Source organism: Ricinus communis, chromosome 7, assembly GCF_019578655.1.
Source record: "Ricinus communis isolate WT05 ecotype wild-type chromosome 7, ASM1957865v1, whole genome shotgun sequence".
NCBI lineage: Eukaryota > Viridiplantae > Streptophyta > Magnoliopsida > Malpighiales > Euphorbiaceae > Ricinus > Ricinus communis.
Window position 1 is genome coordinate 11,610,560 of NC_063262.1, and position 20,950 is coordinate 11,631,509.

The 20,950-nt window shown below is 29.2% G+C and overlaps 1 protein-coding gene and 1 non-coding gene across 2 annotated transcripts; one reads left to right on the forward strand and one right to left on the reverse strand.

The window, feature by feature from the left end:
- Nucleotides 1-10,677: 10,677 nt before the first annotated feature.
- On the reverse strand, nt 10,678-12,175 carry LOC8259154. Its single transcript, XM_002517217.4, has 3 exons — nt 11,900-12,175; nt 11,682-11,744; nt 10,678-11,005 (listed from the first exon to the last, which is right to left on the reverse strand). Exons 1-3 carry the CDS (start codon nt 11,996-11,998, stop codon nt 10,874-10,876), a joined length of 294 nt encoding a protein of 97 aa, XP_002517263.1. The 5' UTR covers nt 11,999-12,175; the 3' UTR covers nt 10,678-10,873.
- Nucleotides 12,176-18,302: 6,127 nt separating this feature from the next.
- Nucleotides 18,303-18,410, forward strand: LOC112534571. The gene has a single exon (XR_003078862.1). It is a non-coding gene; the product is annotated as a small nucleolar RNA R71 (small nucleolar RNA).
- Nucleotides 18,411-20,950: the final 2,540 nt, after the last annotated feature.

The following is a 20,950-nucleotide window of genomic DNA, read 5'->3' on the forward strand; positions in this document are numbered from 1 at the left end:
CTAAAATCTTAGGAGAAGAAATAAACAGTTGTTAAACTTGGTATAAGAATATTATTATAATAATTAAAGAGAAAAATGTAAGAAAATAAAGTATGAAAATAAAGAAAATAAATAATTACTTTACAGTTATAATAGTCATGTTTCTCTTGTAACATCCATTATTTATAGCATATATAAGTAGGTTTGACATGAACTACAACAGCAAAAAGATCTGCATAAAAATATTATTAAAAATATATAGTAATTTAATTTAAATATTAAACTAAAAAAACTAAATTTGGTTCCATAAGATTATAACATACCAATAACTCTTGGGTGCATTCCTCTCTTTTGCTTTTCTCTTTAGCATATTTTCTCACATCACTAAAAGAACTAAAATAATAAAATAAGATGTATGGAGATATTTTTATTGCATATTTTGTAACAGTTGTATTTAAATTTAAATCTAATTCAATCTCTTTATGAATATTATAAAATCAGAACTAATCTTTTTTATAGAAGACATTACGAATTGTACAAGTCTCTCCCATTTGAAAAGAATTTTCAAAATTTCAAATGAATTGTCCTATATGATGGCACCAGTTTTAGTTCTTTGAGAAATTAATAATCACATTAATTAGATAATAAAATTAAAATATAAAAATAATATAAAATAATCTATGTTTTAAAAAAACTTACTTTAGCATCAACTAAAGTTAAATTTTTAATTGATGATCTTTCGAGATTTTAATCAAGCACATTTGGAGCATCATAACTTTTATCCTTCTTAAAGACAATCAATTGTAGAATTTTCAACTTTATTTTTCTCTTTAGTATTATTTCTCATGGTAGTTGACAAAAATACAAACGATATAATAAGAAAAGAATAACAAAAAATAAATAAATAATTAATATTTAAAACTTATAGAGATTTTGGATTCTTGGTTATTTTAGTAATAGGAAAAGAAAATATATCGAAGGAAAGTATACTGTTTTAGCTTTAGAAGAAGAAGAAGAATGAAAATGAAAGTCTTTTTAAGAATTACAAAGAATAAGCTTAGAAAATGCAAAACTCTACTCTTTATAATTTCAGAAAGTAACTTCTACATTTTCTCGTTTGGTTTCTCTCTTTATATAGACGTCCTATGGTGTTTGTCCTTTAAAAATAAGTGGATGCCAACTCATGGTCACATGAAGTGGTTCCTCTAGTGTTGTTAGGAGACACATAGTGGATGTTAGTCCATGGAGTGGAGTGATCCTTGTCTTCTAATGTCAGCAGGAGACATATTTTAAGACAGCTTGCAAAGATTGCATAGATTTTGTACATTACATATAATTTTACCTTTTTTTATAAGACCGCCCTATTGAGTTTTCATTCTTTATAGCCCATTAGACCTTACAAATTTTACAATAGGTCCATTAGGCAATACAAGGTTTTACATGCCCATAGGCTATACCAAGTGTTACAAAGTCTTGTTGAAAGGTGGAAAAATCCCAAAGCAGTCGTCTTTATTGTCATCTCCCAAACTTATTACCGGTTCAGATGATGACGAGGCTTCTGACCAACTAGATCTTGATCAATTTTACAACATTTAGAACATTATTGTAAAATACTCTTCCTCTATTTTAGTTGTTGCGAGTAGAGTGCTTGCATGAGATTTTTGTGCCAGGAATACTAAAGTGGAATGGTCTGTCTTTATACACCCCTAGCTTATCAGGCATTGCCTCATAACTGGTTTTAGAATTTTTTCTAAGACATTGAAGGAGTCTCACCATATTACTTTAAATTTTCGGACGAGTGTGATTATACTATAATTTCCGGTATAGTCATAATCCTACTACATTACCCAAGGTAAGAAAAATTTTAAGTTAAACAGAAATAAAGGGGTCAACCTGGATTTTGATTCAGGAGGTTTATAATGGGTTTTAATATGACTCTTACTTCTTATATAAGAAGATCAAGCATTGAACCAAAGTAATTCCACTATTAGGAGGTGAACTATAGGGGAAATTTGGATTTTAGTTTAGTGTCTAAGTAAAAAAGCTAAGAATATGTTTGTTTTTTATTTGGGATGAGGAAGGTGTTAAACCATACCTGTTGGTAATCCTAGTAGTTATAATAAATTACCAATGGTTGATTTTGGTTTGGAAGGAGATAGGGAGGCTATAAGGTTTGATAAATCTTGTCCCCATTCCAAAGGATGGAAACCTTTAGAATATGGCAAGTGGAATATGCGAGATTAGATTTTGTGTCTTCACTTATGAAGTGCTTAAATTTTGCTGAGATGGTATGTCCTAAAATTGTCTCATAGTAAAATTGGGATTTTGAAAGATTTTAGGGTTTGAAAAGCCAATCTTTAGGAAAAAATTTTGAGATTGCTACTCATAGATTTTTGTTGAAAAATGCTTCTTCCATCGTAATAATATTTTGAAAATTTCTTTTATAAAAATACTCAAATTTTTCGTTTTGGATTGAGAAAGAATAATTTGGGTATTTGGAGAAATTGTTCTAATCGTGTTTTGAGAATCTTCTTGAGAAAGGGAGTTTTGGAAAATTCCTTTCTCTAAGTTTGAAATCATACTAATTTCAGAGATTATAGTTATTCGAGCCACGTTTAGATCTGTCGTTGTTTTGGTGATGAGGAGGAGACACTGGTTTGGGTGCTTTCCTCTTTTGCTACCGCTTCAATCCATGAAGTTATCGGTTGGGCGGATGGAACAGATTTTTTGTTTGGAGTTTAACTGGGGTTTTATTAGGTTTTTCTAGTTCAACTTGAACCGCTTTTTCTTTATTTTTTCAAACCATTTATTTATTTTGTAAAAAAATTCTCGAATTAGAAAATCTGGAACTGAATTTTGTTCTCCTTTGATAAATTCTATTTCAAAATGAGAAGCTGAAAGAATAGCTTACCACTTGGTAAAATTTTATTTTGATGCAATATTTTGAATACCTTTTTATAAAATTTCTTTAGCAAATGTACAGAATAAGGGTTGTGAGGTTTATGAATGGCATTCCTAAAATTATACTGTGACGGATGTTGGAAATAATAACATAATTGGTTTTAATTTTATAGTCTTTATTTCAACATATGCTTCAGTTTTATATTCTATATCCATCTTGGAATTGTTTGCTGCTAATAGTTTTTTTCTTTTTTGAAGAAAACTTCTTAGGACAAGACTTTCTTTAATACAGTTGAGATCCACTCCTATATCAAATAAAGCAATTGTATCTATCCTGAAATCTATTGAAAAACAAGGGTTATTTTAATCAAATATTTTATGGAGGTTATCTGCTTTAGTACGAAAAGAAAATCTTTTGGAATTGTTTCAATATTTTTAATGTTTTGATTTTCTTCAGTCTCTTCATCTTCTGATGTTTTAGAAGATTCATCTTGTTTTGTAAGAGGAAGTTGTATGATTTTAGTGGTCTTCTTCTTCCTTTTTTATTTGCTTTATTTCAGATTTTAATTCTTTAATCTCTTTTCACAATCCTTGAACGGATGCTACTTTATTTTCTTTTCTGCTTTCAAGTATTTTTATGAGATCATAATCTTTGGTTTTAGTATGAAGTATCCTAGAAGTGGTTGCTTCGGGTTTGCCTTCTAAGAATTTTAAAAGTTTATCTAGTTATTCTTTCTGGATTTCAATGTTTTCAATTCATTTTATGGCTTCAAGGACTATTTCCTAGTTCTTAATCAAGACATTTATTTGGTTTTGAGTGTCACTTTGTTCATTGCTAAAAATATGATGGATTTCTTTTCCAGAAAATTCTGATGCAGAAGTTTGAAGAAGAAGAGCTTTAAATTTTACTAAAGTTTCTTCTTCGAGGTTTAATTCTTGTAGTTATTTTTATAGTATTTTGCATAATGACCCTTCTTTTCACATTTAAAACAAGTGATATCTTGTAGTTTTGGTCTTAGTTTTATAGTTTTTCGAAAGGTTTTACTCATTTTGTTTTCCCTTTTGATGATTTGTTGTAATAAGATTTGCTTGCTACTTGTAACTATCAAGGTAGTATCTTGGTTTTCTATACCTCTTATAAGACCTTTTATCCTTTCAATCATAATTTCTAGAAAATTTGTTGCTGGTCATTTATGTCAAATTGCTGGCAAAAAGATCCAAGTTTCTTTTTGGTGTTTTTCATTTCCCATTTTATGTATTTTTAAAGTTTTAGATCCTGACATATCTTGAGGCCTTCCTTTTGGGTGAAGCTCACAAGCTATCCATATGTTAGGTTGTTATAGTTGATTCTCTGAGTTTCAAAAGTTTTCTTGATTCTATTTCTAACCTTTTCTTCTAAAAGGGAGGGAAGTCCTGCTAGGAATTTTTCTTATAAAAAAGGTTGATTTGAATCCCTATGACCATGACTCTAATGAGGAAAGTGATTTTTTATCATTAGAAATCACTTAGTTTTTTACATCTTAAATTGGATAATAATTCTGCATTTTTATCTTTAAGATGTGAAGGATCTCCAATGAAATAGAAAGAAATGATATGTATTAAGGTGTTTGCAAGATCGTGGATGACTTGTCTAAATTCGTCTAGGATTGGGTCTCCTATTTCAATACCTGGATTGCATTTAAGATATCTAGGTGTTCTGTCGAGGTTAGATGGTGATCCCACAAACCTTTGAGCTGTCCTGAAAATTTAAAAATTAGAAGTTCAACAATAGCTCGGCCACTGGTTTTCGTTTTCAGTTCTATAGGCATTTACTGCCATATTCATTTGCTGAAGGAATCTTAGAATTTGATACTCTGTCGTTCCATCTAGGTTCTATTCATATAGGGTTGTCACATTGAATTTAGTTTAATACAGGACAAGAGATTTATTTTATATTTAATATCTAGTCGTGTTTGGCTATTTTGCTAGGTTATTTTTGTTATATAACGTTTATCCATTCTGAAGGCTTCTTCTCTAGAATCATGGAAAGTAGAATCTATCTCTTCTAGGATATTTGATCCTATCATGGTTGGTTTGTTGAGGAGTATCAGGGACAACTAGGCCTGTAGAATATATTTTTATTTTTTCAAGGATTGCAAAAAGAGATTAAAGAATTAAAGAGATTAAAATGATTTCAGATAAATACAATTGCTTTGTTTGATACATGAGCGGATCTCAACTGTATTAAAGAAAGTCTTGTCCGAAGAATATTGTTTAGAAAAAGCAAAAGAAAAACTGCGAGCAGTAAACAACTGTAAGATGGATATAAAATATAAAATCGAAGCATATGTGGAAAACAAATGCTATAAAATTAAAACTAATTTTTTTATTATTTCCAACATCCATCACAATATAATTTTAGAAACACCATTCATAAACCTCATAACTCCTTATTCTGTAAATTATGAAGGTATAAACTTCAAAACTAAAAAAAATATATTTTTCCCCTTCATAGAAAGACCACAAACTAGGAATCTCAACATTCTAAGGGCATATGTTCTATTTATGAGAATTATATTAATTTACTGGTAAAAGAAAAAGAAACTGAGTTATTTCATTTAAAACAAAATGTATCCTTCCAAAAAATTGAACAACAGCTCCATAATAGCTCGGTAAAAAGGAAAATTATCGATTTGCAAAAGAAAATTGAAAATAGTGCTGATTCATCAAATGCTTTTTGGAATAGAAAACAATATATAGTGAATTTACCATATAAAATTAATTTTGATGAAAAAAATATCTCTATGAAAGCTAGGCCTGTTTAGATGAACACTGAGTTGGAACAACATTGTAGGGAAGAAATTGATGAACTATTACAAAAAGGTTTAATCTTAAAATCAAGGCCAACCTAGTCTTATGCAGTCTTTTATGTAAATAAAAACTCAGAAATCGAAAGGGGAACTCCTAGGTTAGTGATAAATTATAAACTATTAAACAAAATATTAAAATGGATTAGGTATCCCAGTCCAAATAAAAAGACGTCTTATAAAAGCTCCATAAGGCGTTTTGTACTTTTAAAATTTGATATTGATATCAGGATTTTGGTAAATCCAACTAAAATATGAAGATAGATATAAAATTGCGTTCACAGTTTTATTTGGACAATTTGAATGGAATGTAATGCTTTTTGCTTTAAAAAAATGCCCCTTTTGAGTTTCAAAGAATAATAAATGACATTTTCGAACCTCATCTAAAATTCTGCCTAGTTTATATAGACAATGTCTTAGTATTTTCAAAGTCTATAGAACAACATTTTAAACACTTAGAAACTTTCCTCTATATAACAAAGAAGAACGGTCTAGTGGAATCCAAAACTAAAATGGTCTTGTTCCAAAGAAGAATAAGATTTTTAGGACGCTTATTACTCAATGAACTATAACTCTAATAGAAAGATCTTTGAAGTTTGCAAACAAATTTCTTGATAAAATTCTTGATAAAAAATAATTGCAAAAATTTCTAGGGAGTCTAAATTATGTGATAAAATTTTTTTCTAACATAAACCTCCTAGCAAAACCCTTGCATGACAGGCTCAAAAAGACTCTAGTACCATGGACATATGAGTACACTGAAATAGTTTAGAAAATTAAAACCTTAGTCTTAGAAATTTCTTGCATTCACTTAGCAGATCCTGCTCTACCAAAAATGGTAGAGACTGATGCTTCAAATATAGGATATGGGAGAATCTTAAAACAAATATAGAATGGACATCAGTGCAAATATATAGTTCAATTATGCACATTAGAATGATTGCCAAAAAAATTATTCTACCATTAAAAAGAATATCTTAAGCATTGTCATGTGCGTCTAGAAATTTCAAAGTCATTTGCTCAATTAAAAAATTTTACTCCGTATTGATTGTAAATCTACTAAAGAAATTTTATAAAACGATATCCAAAATATTTCATCAAAATAAATTTTTGCCAAGTGGCAAGATATTCTTTCAGCCTTTGATTTTGAAATAGAATTTATCAAAGGAGAAAAAAGAAACTTAGTTCCAGACTTTCTAACCTGAGGATTTCTAGAAAATAGATAAATGGTTCGAAAAAATAAATGAAAATCGGTTCAATTTGAACCAGAAAAATGCAATAAAATCTCAGTTAAAACTCCAAACACAAAACTCATTTCATCCACTCAACCGATAACTTCATGGATTAAAGCAGTAGCAAAAGAGGAAGGCGCCTAAACTAGTGCCTCCTTCTCATCACCAAAACAACAACAGATGCAAACATGGCAAATCTGGCTCAAATATCTTAAAGAACAATCTGAGCTCATGCAGGCTTTGCAAAAGGCATCGGATATAACTTTTAAACTCAATATTATTTCAAACCTAGAGAAAGAAATTTTTCAAAATCTTCTTTTTTAAGAAGATTCTCAAAACACGATTAAAACAATTTTTCTAAATATCCAGATTGTTCTTTCTCAATCTAAAATAGAAATTACAAATATTTTTATAAAATAAATTTTCAAAATATTGTTAAGATGGAAGAATGATTTTTCAATAAAAATCCATTAATAGTAATCTCAAATTTTTTTTCTAAAGGTTGGTATTTTAAATCCTAAAATCTTTTAAAATCCCAACCTTAGAACATACCACCTTAGTAAAATTTATATACGTCATAAATAATGATATAAAACCTAATCATGCATATTCCACTTACCATATTCTAAAGGTTCTCCACTCTTTAGAATAGGGACAAGATTTGTCAAACCCTAAAGCCTTCCCTATCTCCTTTCAAACTAAAATCAACCATTAGCTAACTTGTAACTACTAGGATACCAACAGGTATGGTTTATCACCTTCCTCATCCAAAATAAAAACAAACTCATTCTTAGCTCTTTTACTTAGACACTAAACTAAAATTTAAATTTTTCCTATGGTTCACCTTCTAGTGATGGAATTGCTTTGATTTAGTACCTAATTTTTAATACCATAAGTAAAAGAGTCATATATAACCTATTTAGAAACCCATTATAAACATCCTGAATCAGAATCCAGGTTGACCCATTTATTTCTGTTCAACTCAAAAATTTTCCTACCTTGGGAATGTAGTGGAATTATGACTATACAAAAAATTATGGTACAATCACACTCATCCAAAAATTCAGGGTAAAATGGTGGGACTCCTTTAATGTCTCAAAAAAACCCTAAAACCAGCTGTGAGGCAATGGCTAATTAGCCAGGAGTGTATGAAGACAGACCATTCCACTTCAGTATTTCTGGCATAAAAATCTCATGCAAGCGTTCTACTCGCAACAACTAAAATAGAGGAAGAGTATTTTACAATAATGTTCCAAATATTGCAAAATAAATCAAGATCCAGCCGGTCCAAAGCCTCATCATCATCCAAATCGGTAATAAGTTTTAGAGATGACAATGAAGACGACTACTTTGGGATTTTTCCACCTACTGACAAGACTTTGTAAAACTTGGTATACCCCAATGGGCTTGTAAAATTTTGTAAAATCTTGTATTGTCCAATGAGCCTATTGTAAAACTTGTAAGCTCTAATGGGCCTGTAAAGGCTGGAAACCCAATAGGACGGTCTTAAAAAAAGTAAAAGCATATGTGTTGTATAGAATCTCTGCAGTCTCTGCAGGCTCTCTTAAAACATGTCTCTTGTTGATACTATAAGATAAGGACCACTCCACTCCATGAAACCACTATGTGTCTCCTGACAACACCAGAAGATAAGAACCACTCCATATGACCATAAATTGGCATCCACTTTTTTTTTAGGGATAAATACCCTAGGACGTCTATATAAGGAGAGAAACCAAACAGGAAGAGGCATAGGTTACTTCTCAGAATTACAAAGAGTAGAGTTTTGCATTCTCTAAGCTTATTCTTTGTAATTTTTAAAAAGAATTTCATTTGCATTCTTCTTCTTCTTCTTCTAAAGCTAAAACATTGGACTTCCCTTCAATAATTTTTCCTTTCCTATTACTAGAAATACCAAGAATCTAAAACCTCTGTAAGGTTTAAATCAAATGAAACTTTCAGTTTTGTAAATTTCTTTTTGCTTCATTTTAAGTATGCTCTGCACTTGCCTATGAAAATAGAAAATTCTATGCATCAAAAAATGTTCTCATTTTATTTTTTCATTGCGCATTCATTAGCATGGTTTATCATATAGTATTCTCTTGGGAAACTGAGGAAATCCTAAGTTTCTAAGACTTATCCCTCTACATATATATCTCTATTCTTATACTTGTCGAAAAAGAAATTATACTATTAGATGCCTTCAATTTTTTAATTATGTACTAGTCATAATTCCAAATAAATAGACTAATTACTTTAAAACAGTAAATAAATATTTAATTCGCCAAAGATCAGTGAAAAAATAGTATAAAATCAAACATAGTTAATGATCGTTTAATAAAAATTTATATAATTTAATTTTAAATTATTAAAATAAAATAGATATTATTTTTATTATTAATTTTATTATAGTAGAATTGTAACATTGATAAAAAGTTTGAGGATTAAATTATTTTTTTATCAATTTAGTTTTTTAATTGTATTGACTTTCAAAATGCAAGAAAATTTTATACAATAAATAAAATATAGGGGACAATTTTTATATTACACAAAAAATCAGGAGGAAAATATATAAAACAAAACATAATTAATGATTCTGCAAGAATATTTTGACAGAATGGGTTATTAGTATAAAATTATAAAATAGAAAGATGTAAAAAATATATTTTTCAAATGTTAGAAAATAACTAGTATAATATGGAAAAATATAGGCCCAAATAATAATTACCCTTTTATATAATAGTTGTTATGTTATAATCCCAATCCAAATAAAATTTAATTTGACAATTATTAACAAATTCTAATCTAAATACCGATTGACTAAAAATTAAACAATTCTATTCCTTTTATGATTAGAAAATTTAATTCCCTATAAATAAATTAATTGAAAAACACTAATCCAATATTTTTTTGTTGATAATATTAAGCATTAGAAGGTATGTGTATATATTAGGCATTAGAACATAGTATCCAATTTGTTTAACAGTTCTATTCCTTATTAAAGAATCCTAACACGTAGGTTGTAAGTGTTTATCCTAATTAACGATTCTATTCCTTTTGTAGGTATCCAATTCTTTTAATAATTCTATTTCTTATTAAGAAATTCTAATACGTAATTAAAAAATTCAAATCCATTTTTAATCTAAATTTAAAGGTCCTACCAGTAATCTATTTCGGCCCTCTTTACATATTCCAATTTATATATAATTTAGTTTTTTAAATAGTTATCTTCTTGGGGTAAATCAATATTTAATTTGTATATATCTCAGGAAATGGTAGCAATGTCTTCTTTTTCATTAAAATTGAGTTTCCTTGTCTTGTGTTAGTGAACTACTTTCATTTAATTTATTTTTAATTATTTTTAACTAATTAGTTTCTTTGATTTTCTGATAAAACTAAATAATAATAAAATGTATTTTACTACTAAAAAGGATATCAGTTATTTTCAGAATAAATAAAAGTTTAAAACAGTCCAAATTTAATCAAAGTTCGATTTATTTTGAATAAGTTCAGCTACCAATATACTCACCGAAACAAATTTAGACAACAATGTGTTTGAATTACTTCAACCTGTTTTTTCCTAATCAACAACCAATTAAGTCTTAAATTCTGAATTCCCTTGGCAAAGTCTTAATTCCTGAATTCTCTTTCCTCATTCGTACCCTAAGAGAATATTTTCCTACCAATATTCTTAAAAAAATATTCAAAACAATTAAAAATGAGATAAAAGAATCATATCCCTGATACAAAAGAAAAAGGAAAAGATGCTTTACATTGGATGCGAGGCTGGTTAGTAACTGAAGTAACTCCTATCTTATTTTAATACAAAGTGTGGGTATGTATCAGTATGCTATGAATAACAACAACAATGGCGATAATTAAATTAATAAAATTAGAAACTGAGCTAGAAAGATGCTAGAAAGGTGCAGACACTACATCTCTTATCCCATCAGGGAGCTGTAATGGAGGTCGAATGCAGATGAATTCACCTTCTAAATCCATTGATGACCCTCTACCCTGTGCTACGCTCACCACTGGCTCTAGACCCTGCAAATCATCATTCTTAGATTTTATTTGTAATAATAATTCAAACATGGCAAAATAAATACCCAAGCAAGCAAGTATTATTATGGGTCCTGTCACTGGTAGGAAATTAAATCAAATAATATTAAAATAAAATCAGACGTGGATAGAATTGTGAGACCTAAGAAATTAATAATGACAATATAAATTTATACTGGACTTTTATAAATACATTAATTAAGTTTGGTCAAAACATTTTCTGGGAACAAAGTTTTAGAAATATGTTATAGCTTAAATATTTGCGCAAATTTTATGCTAATTCTAATTTACAAAAAATGATTATATATTCCTTTTCATAATTCAAATTCAGACTATGACGATACTTAAAGAAAAGATTTGTTAATATATACAACACAAAACAATAAACCGTGACTAAAAGGAAAAAAGAAAGAAAACACATAAATATACAAATATATCAAATTTAAATCCAAAATCAATTGATATTAAGTGAAGTAGCTCGGCATCATTTCTTTTTCCTTTGTTTTCTCATGCAGAATATCCATGAGCTGAACAAGTATAAACATAGATTGAATCTATAGTAGGTTTCAAAAAGATTGAATCTATAGTAAGATGGATCAAATTGTTATATATATATATATATAGAGAGAGAGAGAGAGAGAGAAAGAGAGATATGTTATACCTGTGTAAATATATTCTCAGCTTCTTCTATGCTTCTTGTATTCACCACATATAAAGCTGCATCCTAATACACAAAATCAATTGTAAAACGACATGTTTGATTACTGTTGACCGTTTGCATGCAATTCTCTCCGCTCTTCTTTAAATCGACAGAAAAGAGAAAGAAAATTAAGAACAAAAAATCTTAATATGTAAAATAATATATGAGGACCAACTTACTCTTGCACCTTGGAATTGAGAATTAGTGAGAGTTCTGGGCTCACTTTCTATTGATGACTTCCTATCAAGCCTCACACCTAACCCACCACAAACCTCCATTATTTACAGACACAGAGAGCTAAGCTCTATGTGTATATAAATAAAATTTTAAAATAAGGTGCGAAATCTTTTTGTATGTTGTGATTAACGTAGAATGTTGCAGTGAAATGGACCGCCCCTTTTTATAGTAACGTGAAAATGCAACCTCTTCATCTTTCTTCCTTTTTTCAATGTCTTATATTATATATATGAGTTTTTTTTGTTTTTTTTTTTATAGGGTTGGCTATTGAACCACGTAAAACCAACGTGGCAAAATATGACCACCCACGTGGCTGATTCACAGTGGTAGGTACGATACGTGTAGGGTGACAGTATCATGGTTCCAATCGAAGAAACCCGCCTGCCTCACCCGCATTTGGTAATTTTTCTAAAAGAGGAAAATTTTAGGCAGGATTTGTTTTGATGGTTACGTGTCTTCATATCCTGCTGTCACCGATGATAGCACGAAGGTTGTTATATGAAATGACACGCGTGTGATGGTGATAGGTGTTATGGAGTCAGTTGATCGGTGCCGTTGATGGTCTCAAGAGGTAGGTGATGTGTGCGGATGTTTGAAACACGTGAGGCGCAGCTTAATTGACTACTCCTAATGAGCCAGACAAGGGGGTACATGTCATCTTAATGAAACCGTTCGAACAAATATATAGATAGATTTAGTCTGTGCATTAAATTAATTATATATATTAATAATAATTTATATTGATTAAGTTTTAATTGTAAATAACTAAATATTATAAATAATTGAACTAATTTAAGTATTATATATAAAATTTTATAAATAATATGATAAATTAAATTTGTTTAAGAACAACTTTGGGTTAAAAGAAAATAATTAAAGACAATTTGTTATAAATTTAAAATTATTATGTAGCTTCAAACATACTGATGTTTTTATGTTTAAATACTAAGGAATTCATAATGGTTGTGTATTTGAGAAAAAATATTTCAAATTAAAATAATTTATTTATAATACAATTTTAAAAAATGAGCTTTCTATATAGAGTAATATCCAATAAATTTTAGAAAAATAAAAATATTTTTTATATAAAAAACTGAAATGATAAAAACCAGAGAGAATAAAAAAAAAATATGATGTGTCTTTTTTAATACTCGCAAGTGCACGAACCGTTCCTATAGTGAGAGTAAGTTCACCACGAGGTCGATCTCTTAAGGAACTATGAGGCCACTTATTATAAATACTAATTATCAACACAAAACAATAAAAGTAAATCTAAACACTCTAAATCAATATGTTGAGAGAGTAATATTCATAAAGTAAAGTAACTAAACAATAAATAAATATGCAATGCAAATGGAAATGCTTATGATCTAAAACTATATGCTAAAACCAGTATTTAGACTAGCCATTTACTTAGTAATCTCCTTGTTTTACTTTAAGCTTAGATCTAATAAATGAGATGGTGATGTGCCTTTTTCCTAAGTCACTCAAGCTAATGATGCAACCTAGGTTTCTTATACCAACATAGATTAAAGTAAAAATGATGTTTCTAATACTTTTAAACCTACAGATTTTCATAACAATTACTATTGCTAAATTAATATGATGGTTAACCAACAATAATAACTGAAACTAATAAAGATATGAAAGTAAAGAAATCATTCATTAAATAAACAAATAGCAAGGTTCATATAAAAGTAAAAAAACTAAACTAAACATTTATGAAAACTAGCCTAACATATTTAACTCAATAATCATGGTATTAAATAGAAAGATAAAAATAATAAAGTAAAAAGCTCCTTTTAGATTCAGAAGTTCTTCAAGTAGAAAGAAGATTGGTCATCAATCTCCACTTTTTGAAAAGCTCCTTAGATTTTAAAAAGAGTAATGAAAACTAAACTATATATTTATGGAAAATTGTAGAGAATTATGGAGAAAATAATGGTGGCAAGTGTAGAGAGCAGGTAGTAGAAAACTCCCCTCCTTTCTTTTTTTCCTCCCTTTCTTTTTTAGGGTTTTGCAGAGATTTATATAGAGGAGAGTCCTCCTCTAAATAAATCTCTCTAGAGATGAGTATACTAATATAAGTCAATCTAATATATAAGACTTTAAATATCTTAATCCCCACCAAATACTATCCCATAAATAACTCTTAATATAAATCCTAATAATTATACAAATGACTAAAATATCCCTTGGGCCTTGTAAATAGCAGTCCATGCGTCTTAATCTTGGGCCTTGATACGAATATGTCTCATTAAGCTTCTTTTAGCTCCATATTTTTCTCTTTTTGCTAATATTCCTGAAAATATACCATTAAGCTTAAGTAAGGTAAATGCACATATTTTCACCATTTTACATATAGAAATATATCATTAAAGCTCTAAAATACCCTTAAATATCTATATATAATTTGGACCGATTAAATACCCCCACACTTAAACCTTTATTTGTCTTCAAGTAAATAGCAACTGAGAATTAATCTTTTGCAAAAATCATGAAGAATATCCATGCTCAGCTTAAAGCTATTATTCAAAAGAATCTCACTAATGCAAAAGATCATGTAAACTCAAGAACACTTGAACCTTAATAATTTTCTTTAAGAATATAAACTCAATCATTGTTAATCAAAAGACTCAAGCATACAATCCTTCACACCTGTTTCACAATAAATAGTCTAACTCATCTTCAAAGGATATAACTATGATGCATAATCCAAATTATTATAACTCTATTCAAAAAGGAAAAACCTTCATTCAAAAACAAGAGATCAATAGGTATTTATTACTTGCTTTTGAAGCTCTTATACTTTCTTTTCTTTTCTTTATACCCCTTGGATTTTAATTTTTGATACTTGGAGTATTTATTTCTTTCTTGAGATGTTATGCCTTTTTACGCAAATACAAACATGGGTAATGAATGCACCTGGTTACTCAACAAAACATATATCAAGATGCTTTGCATACTCATAATCTCAATTGCCTTTTTACGCAAAAATCGACATTGGTCATGAAGATCCCCGGTTGCTAAGCAATTAAAATTAACAGAGTAGAATTATATCACTTAGAGCTTTAACTTGCCCATATCATATCTCACAAACTTAGGTAAGCCAATTTAGTAACAAGGAAATAATAACATAAATCATACACTTCTAATCATATGCCCATGTCAAATGTTGCTAAACTACTCATTATGTCTATATGCAAAAGATGAACACTTGATCATTTAAATGCAAATGACTCATGAGTTCACATTATATATATTAAAAACTAACTCAAGAATTCAAGAATCTTAACATAATAGCATTCTTTCGTTGACTCTTATATAGAACAATAAGAAAAAGCTGAATGGAAAAATTTAAAATTTTGTAAAAGATTAACTAAAGTTGCTAATTCTCATGGTATATGATGTATAACGTTTAATCGAAGAATTATTCTATTTCTCTTCCCCACACTTAAATTTGACATTGTCCTCAATGTCATTGCATATATAAAAATAAAGAACAAGAATAGAGGAAAAAGATAGAATACTCTCCTGAAATTTTGCAATACATAGTAAGCCATGAACTTGAATTCCAATCTCCACCATCCAAACCTTAGAAGCACACTTAAACACACATCATTGATAATTATAAAAGAAATAAAGAAATAAAAAATTAAAAATAATAATAAAGAATTAAAAATAATAAACTATCCTAAATATACTAGAAAGATTGAATCCTAAGATAATTAAAAGTTCAATCCTAAAAATAAATAGATACAAACTCTAGAAGAAAATTTAAAATAAAATTCTAAATCAATGATATGACTATTTATGTGGAGGAGATGAATATATATTTAATTTTTAAAGATGGTATTTTAACTTAAAAATAACTCATTTTTTATTATAATCAATACCCAATTTCTTGGATTTAATTATTTTAATTTTCGCTCAAAAATTCCTTTTCTCTTTTTTTATTTATTTTCGCCCCACGTCTTGTGTCATTAATTGCCGCCGTCGCCACACCTACGGGCCCGTTAGGTGTCGCCCTACCGAATCTTTGCGGGCGTGCGTGAGTTGCCTGCGTCTTTGCCGGGCCGTTCGTCTTGTGACCTGCCCTCTGCAGGCCGCCTCTGTCTGTGGCATGTGGCCCGCGGCTCGTGGCTGCCCCGCGAGTTCGCGACTGGTCTCTTTGTGGCAGCACCCGCGGCTGGCTTCCTCGCTAAGTGTCCCGCGACTGCGGCCCCGGTGTCGTCTCCGCCTGCCTGCCCGTGTGAAAATTCACGAATGTGGCTCGCTTAATTTTTTTTTAAGCTTTAATTGCTTCTCATAGCTACATATTGCCTTTTGAGAATTAAATATAAACCTACAAGGTAAACATAAAATAAATAAAAAATAGAAAAATAAAAAATTAGGAATAAAAAATAAACTAAAAAAATTAAAAAAAGAAATAATAATAACTTAAATGCATAAAAATAAAAATATGATTACTATGTTTATTGTTTATAGCTAGACATTCCTGATTATGCTCACGGTGGACGTTCATCCGTGCACTCCACCTCTTGGTCATAAGCCATTCCTTTCAAGTATGACTTCATACTTGTAATGCGAACATTTAAAGTGTCATGAAAGCTCTTGTCAATTAAGAATGAAATATCATCATATAATTGTTCATAAATAAGAGAATTTAAATAATTATATGAACACTTATTAATAGTAGATTTAGGAGATAAAGTTAGAGAATCAAACGTTTTAAGTTCTACAGTTTTTCCTAAAACTGTCATGATAAGTTTTCCATCATGCACATCAATCACAGTTCTAGTAGTTGCCATGAAAGGTCTATTAACAAGTATAGTTTGCTTTTTATCCCTTACTAGTGTGTTTTCCATGTCAAGCATTACAAAATCAATGGGAATTATTAACTTACCTACTTATACTAGCAAGTCATCCACTATACTTCTAGGATATTTTATCAATCTATCAACAAACGGTAGAGACATAGTAGTAGGCTTCAACTCTCCCAAGCTAAGTCGTTCATAAATCGAATAAGGTATCAAGTTGATGCTTGCTCCTAAATCTAACATGGCTTTTGTATGCTTTTTATCACCTATGTAATATCAATGGTGAAGCTACCAGGATCCTTCATCTTAAAGGGCAATTGATGTTGAAGTATTACACTTGCTACTTGTACTTTTTCGTTGTTCGCAAATTGCCTCTTGTTGGTGTTCAACTCTTCAAAGAATTTTGTATAAGCTGGCTTATTCCTGATAACATCCAACAAAGGTAAATTAATATTAATTTTAGAGAGCATCTCAATACTTTCAAAAAAATTTCATCCTTTTTGCTCCCTTTAAGTTGGTTTAGAAAAGAAATAGGGGGTCTATAAGGCTGGCTGCCTTATGAAGTTCAGGTCAAAAAATGCTTCCTTTTCTTTCTTCTTAAGCCTAAGATTAGGCTATACTTTTTCTTCCTTTTGTATGCTCTCCTTATTGATTTGCATTAATCCATCATTTTTAGGTGTACCTACATAAAAAGAAAAATTTCTTTCAGTTTCCATAGCAATATTATCGATAATCTCACCTCTTCTAATAGTAATAATGGAATTTGCTTGTTTAGGTTGACTTGATAGTTCCTCTTTATTAACCTCTTCAACAATTTGTCCCATTTGAGCTTCTAAACGTTTCAGTGAAGCCTCAATGGAATTTGTCTTTTTTGCATTTCTCTCCATCCTATCATGAGAAGCCATCCTAAATGATTGAAGTGTTTCTTCCAAACTTGGCTTCCTTTATTCATTAGATCGAAGAGTTTGTTCTTGATCTTGAAAGAAAGGATTGGAGTCCCTTTGGAATTGAGAATATTGGTCTTAATAATGAGGTTGATTTTGATTTCTCAATAATATTGGTGGGTTTTGGTCATTGTATTTCCAAGAAAAATTTGGATAGTTTCTCCAACCTGTATTATATGTGTTGGAATAAAGGTCATTCATAGGATGCATGGGTTGGTAAGAATCTTGTTTGGTCATACATATTTCCTCTGTAATTATCAAAAGCTGAACAAACATTAGCACTATGACTATAAATACCACATACCTCATTATTTGGTGAGTTTTTTTGTTGTTGAAGTAAGCATATTAACTTGCTTAGTCTATTCAGCCAATTGCATGGTCATCTCACTATTAGCTACCACTTCATTTACTTCTATTCTCTTTGTCCTCACAATCTTTTATTGAGAATTGGCTCCTAATAGGTGTCATAAACCTCATCAGGTGTCCTTTCTAACATAGCACCCCCAGCTGCATTATCAACCATACATTGATATTGGTGTGTCAACCCATCATAAAATGATTGGTTAGTTATTGGGAATGGGAATCCATGGTGTGGGCATTGCAGTAAAACTGATTTGAAGCGATCTCATGCTTCATGAAAAGATTCAGCATTCTCTTGATAAAAATTAGAAATCTCACCTCTTAATTCTTTGGTCTTTTGCTGTTAGTAAAATCTACTCATAAACTTTTGATAAATTTCATTCCAATTTCTCAAAGAATTAGGAGGCAAGGTCATTAACCAAGCCTTTGCTCTTTCTTTCAATGAATATGGGAAACAGCTCATTCTTAGTTGATCCTTATTTAATCCAGATAATGGAAAAGTATGAACTATAGCATAAAATTCTCTAATGAATGTTAATGCATCCTCACTAGGCATACCATAAAATAAAGGAATCATATTAAAATAAATACTCTTAAGTTCATAATTCCTAGATGCATCGCCTAGAACTATGCATGAAGTAGTGTTACTAGTTGTAGACAGTGCATAATCTTTTATAGCCATTCACCTTTCAACTCCTATTTCTCTTGGTGGGTTTGCCATGATATCAACTTGTTCTAGTTATTTCCTGCTAAGCATACAAAATAAAAGAAAATTTCAGATTTAAAAAAAAAAAACTTAAAAATAAAATAAACAAACAAAACAAAAACACATAAACAAAACAAATCACAAAATATAAAATAAACAAAAAAAAAACACATAAACAAAACAAATCACAAAATATAAAATAAACAAACAAAACAAAAACACATAAAAAATAAATAAAAAAATAAAACAAACTAACAAACACAAGACACTTTTGATAATCAATCAATATAATAAATTTGGACACAGTTCCGGGGCAACGGCGCCAAAAACTTGATATGTCTTTTTTAGTTCTCGTAAGTGCACGAACCGTTCCAATAGTAAGGGTAAGTTCTCCACGAGGTCGATCTCTCAAGGAACTATGAGGCCACTTATTATAACGACTAATTATCAACACAAAATAATAAAAGTAAATCTAAACACTCTAAATTAGTATGTTAAGATAGTAATATTCATAAAGTAAAGTAACTAAACAATAAATAAATATGCAATGCAAATACAAATGCTTATGATCTAAAACTATATACTAAAAACAGTATTTAGTCTAGCCATTTGCTTAGTAATCTCCTTGTTTTACTTTAAGCCTAGATCTAATGAATGAGATGGTGATGTGCCTTTTTCCCTAAGTCATTCAAGCTAATGATGTAACCTAGGTTTCTTATACCAACATAGATTAAAGTAAATATGATATTTTTAATACTTTTAAACCTAAAGATTTTCATAACAATTACTATTGCTAAATTAATATGATGGTTAACCAACAATAATAACTGAAACTAATAAAGATATAAATGTAAATAAATCATTCATTAAATAAATAAATAACAAGGTTCATACAAAAGCAAAAAGACTAAACTAAACACTTATGAAAACTAGCCTAACATATTTAACCCAATGATCATGGTATTAAATAGAAAGACAAAAATGATAAAGTAAAAAGCTTCCTTTAGATTTAGAATTTCTTCAAGTAGGAAGAAGATTGGTCCTCAGTCTCCACTTCTTGAAAAGTTCTTTAGATCCTAAAAAGAGTAATGAAAACTAAACTATATGTTTATGGAAAACTGTAGAGAATTATGGAGAAAATAATGGTGGCAGGTGTAGAGAGCAAGTATGAGAAAACTCCCCTCCTTCTTTCTTTTTTTCCTTCCTTTATTTTTTAGGGTTTTGTAGAGATTTATATAGAGAAGAGTCCTCCTCTAAATAAATCTCTCTAGAGATGAGCATACTAATATAATTCTATCTAATAGATAAGACTTTAAGTATCTTAATCTCCACCAAATACTATCTCATAAATAACTCTTAATATAAATCCTAATAATTATGCAAAATGACTAAAATATCCATTGAGCCTTGTAATTAGCAGTCCATATGTTTTAATCTTGGGCATTGACACGAATATGTCCCATTAAGCTTCTTTTAGCTCCATATTTTCCTCTTTTTGCTAATATTCCTGCAATAGACAATTAAGATTAAGGTAAATGCACATATTTTCACCATTTTACATATAGAAATATATCATTAATGCTCTAAAATACCCTTAAATATCTATATATAATTTGGACCAATCAATATCCGAAGAAAAATAACAGTTCAAAGAAAAAATTGAAGACAATTCTTCATAAATCTAAAAATTAATTAAACATTCTAAACATTAACTATACAAATCATAAAATCAACCACACATCAACAAAAAAATAACAAAATCATCCAGTTTAAAAAAAAAATATATAAATAACATAAATTAAAGTCAATAAATAAAATTAAAAGCTATCAATTATAGATTAGATAATAAGTTCTTTATTATTTATGATATAGATACACAAGTAAAGAAAGTATGTCTAGCAATGGAAAAGAAACTTAAGTAGAGACAAAAAAAAATCATTTACAGAAAAAAAATAAAAAATAATTTTTATAGATGGAAACTTCAACTAAATATAAACTATACTATCTTAATATCAATCAAACATCAACAAAGTAAAAGATTATTCAAAATAACTACGTAATATCTTAAATTTTTTCGATCTATTATATTTACATAAATAAATTTTTAAAATAAATAAATAATAGATTTGAAGTGGAACAATTTAGTAATAGCATTAATTTCAA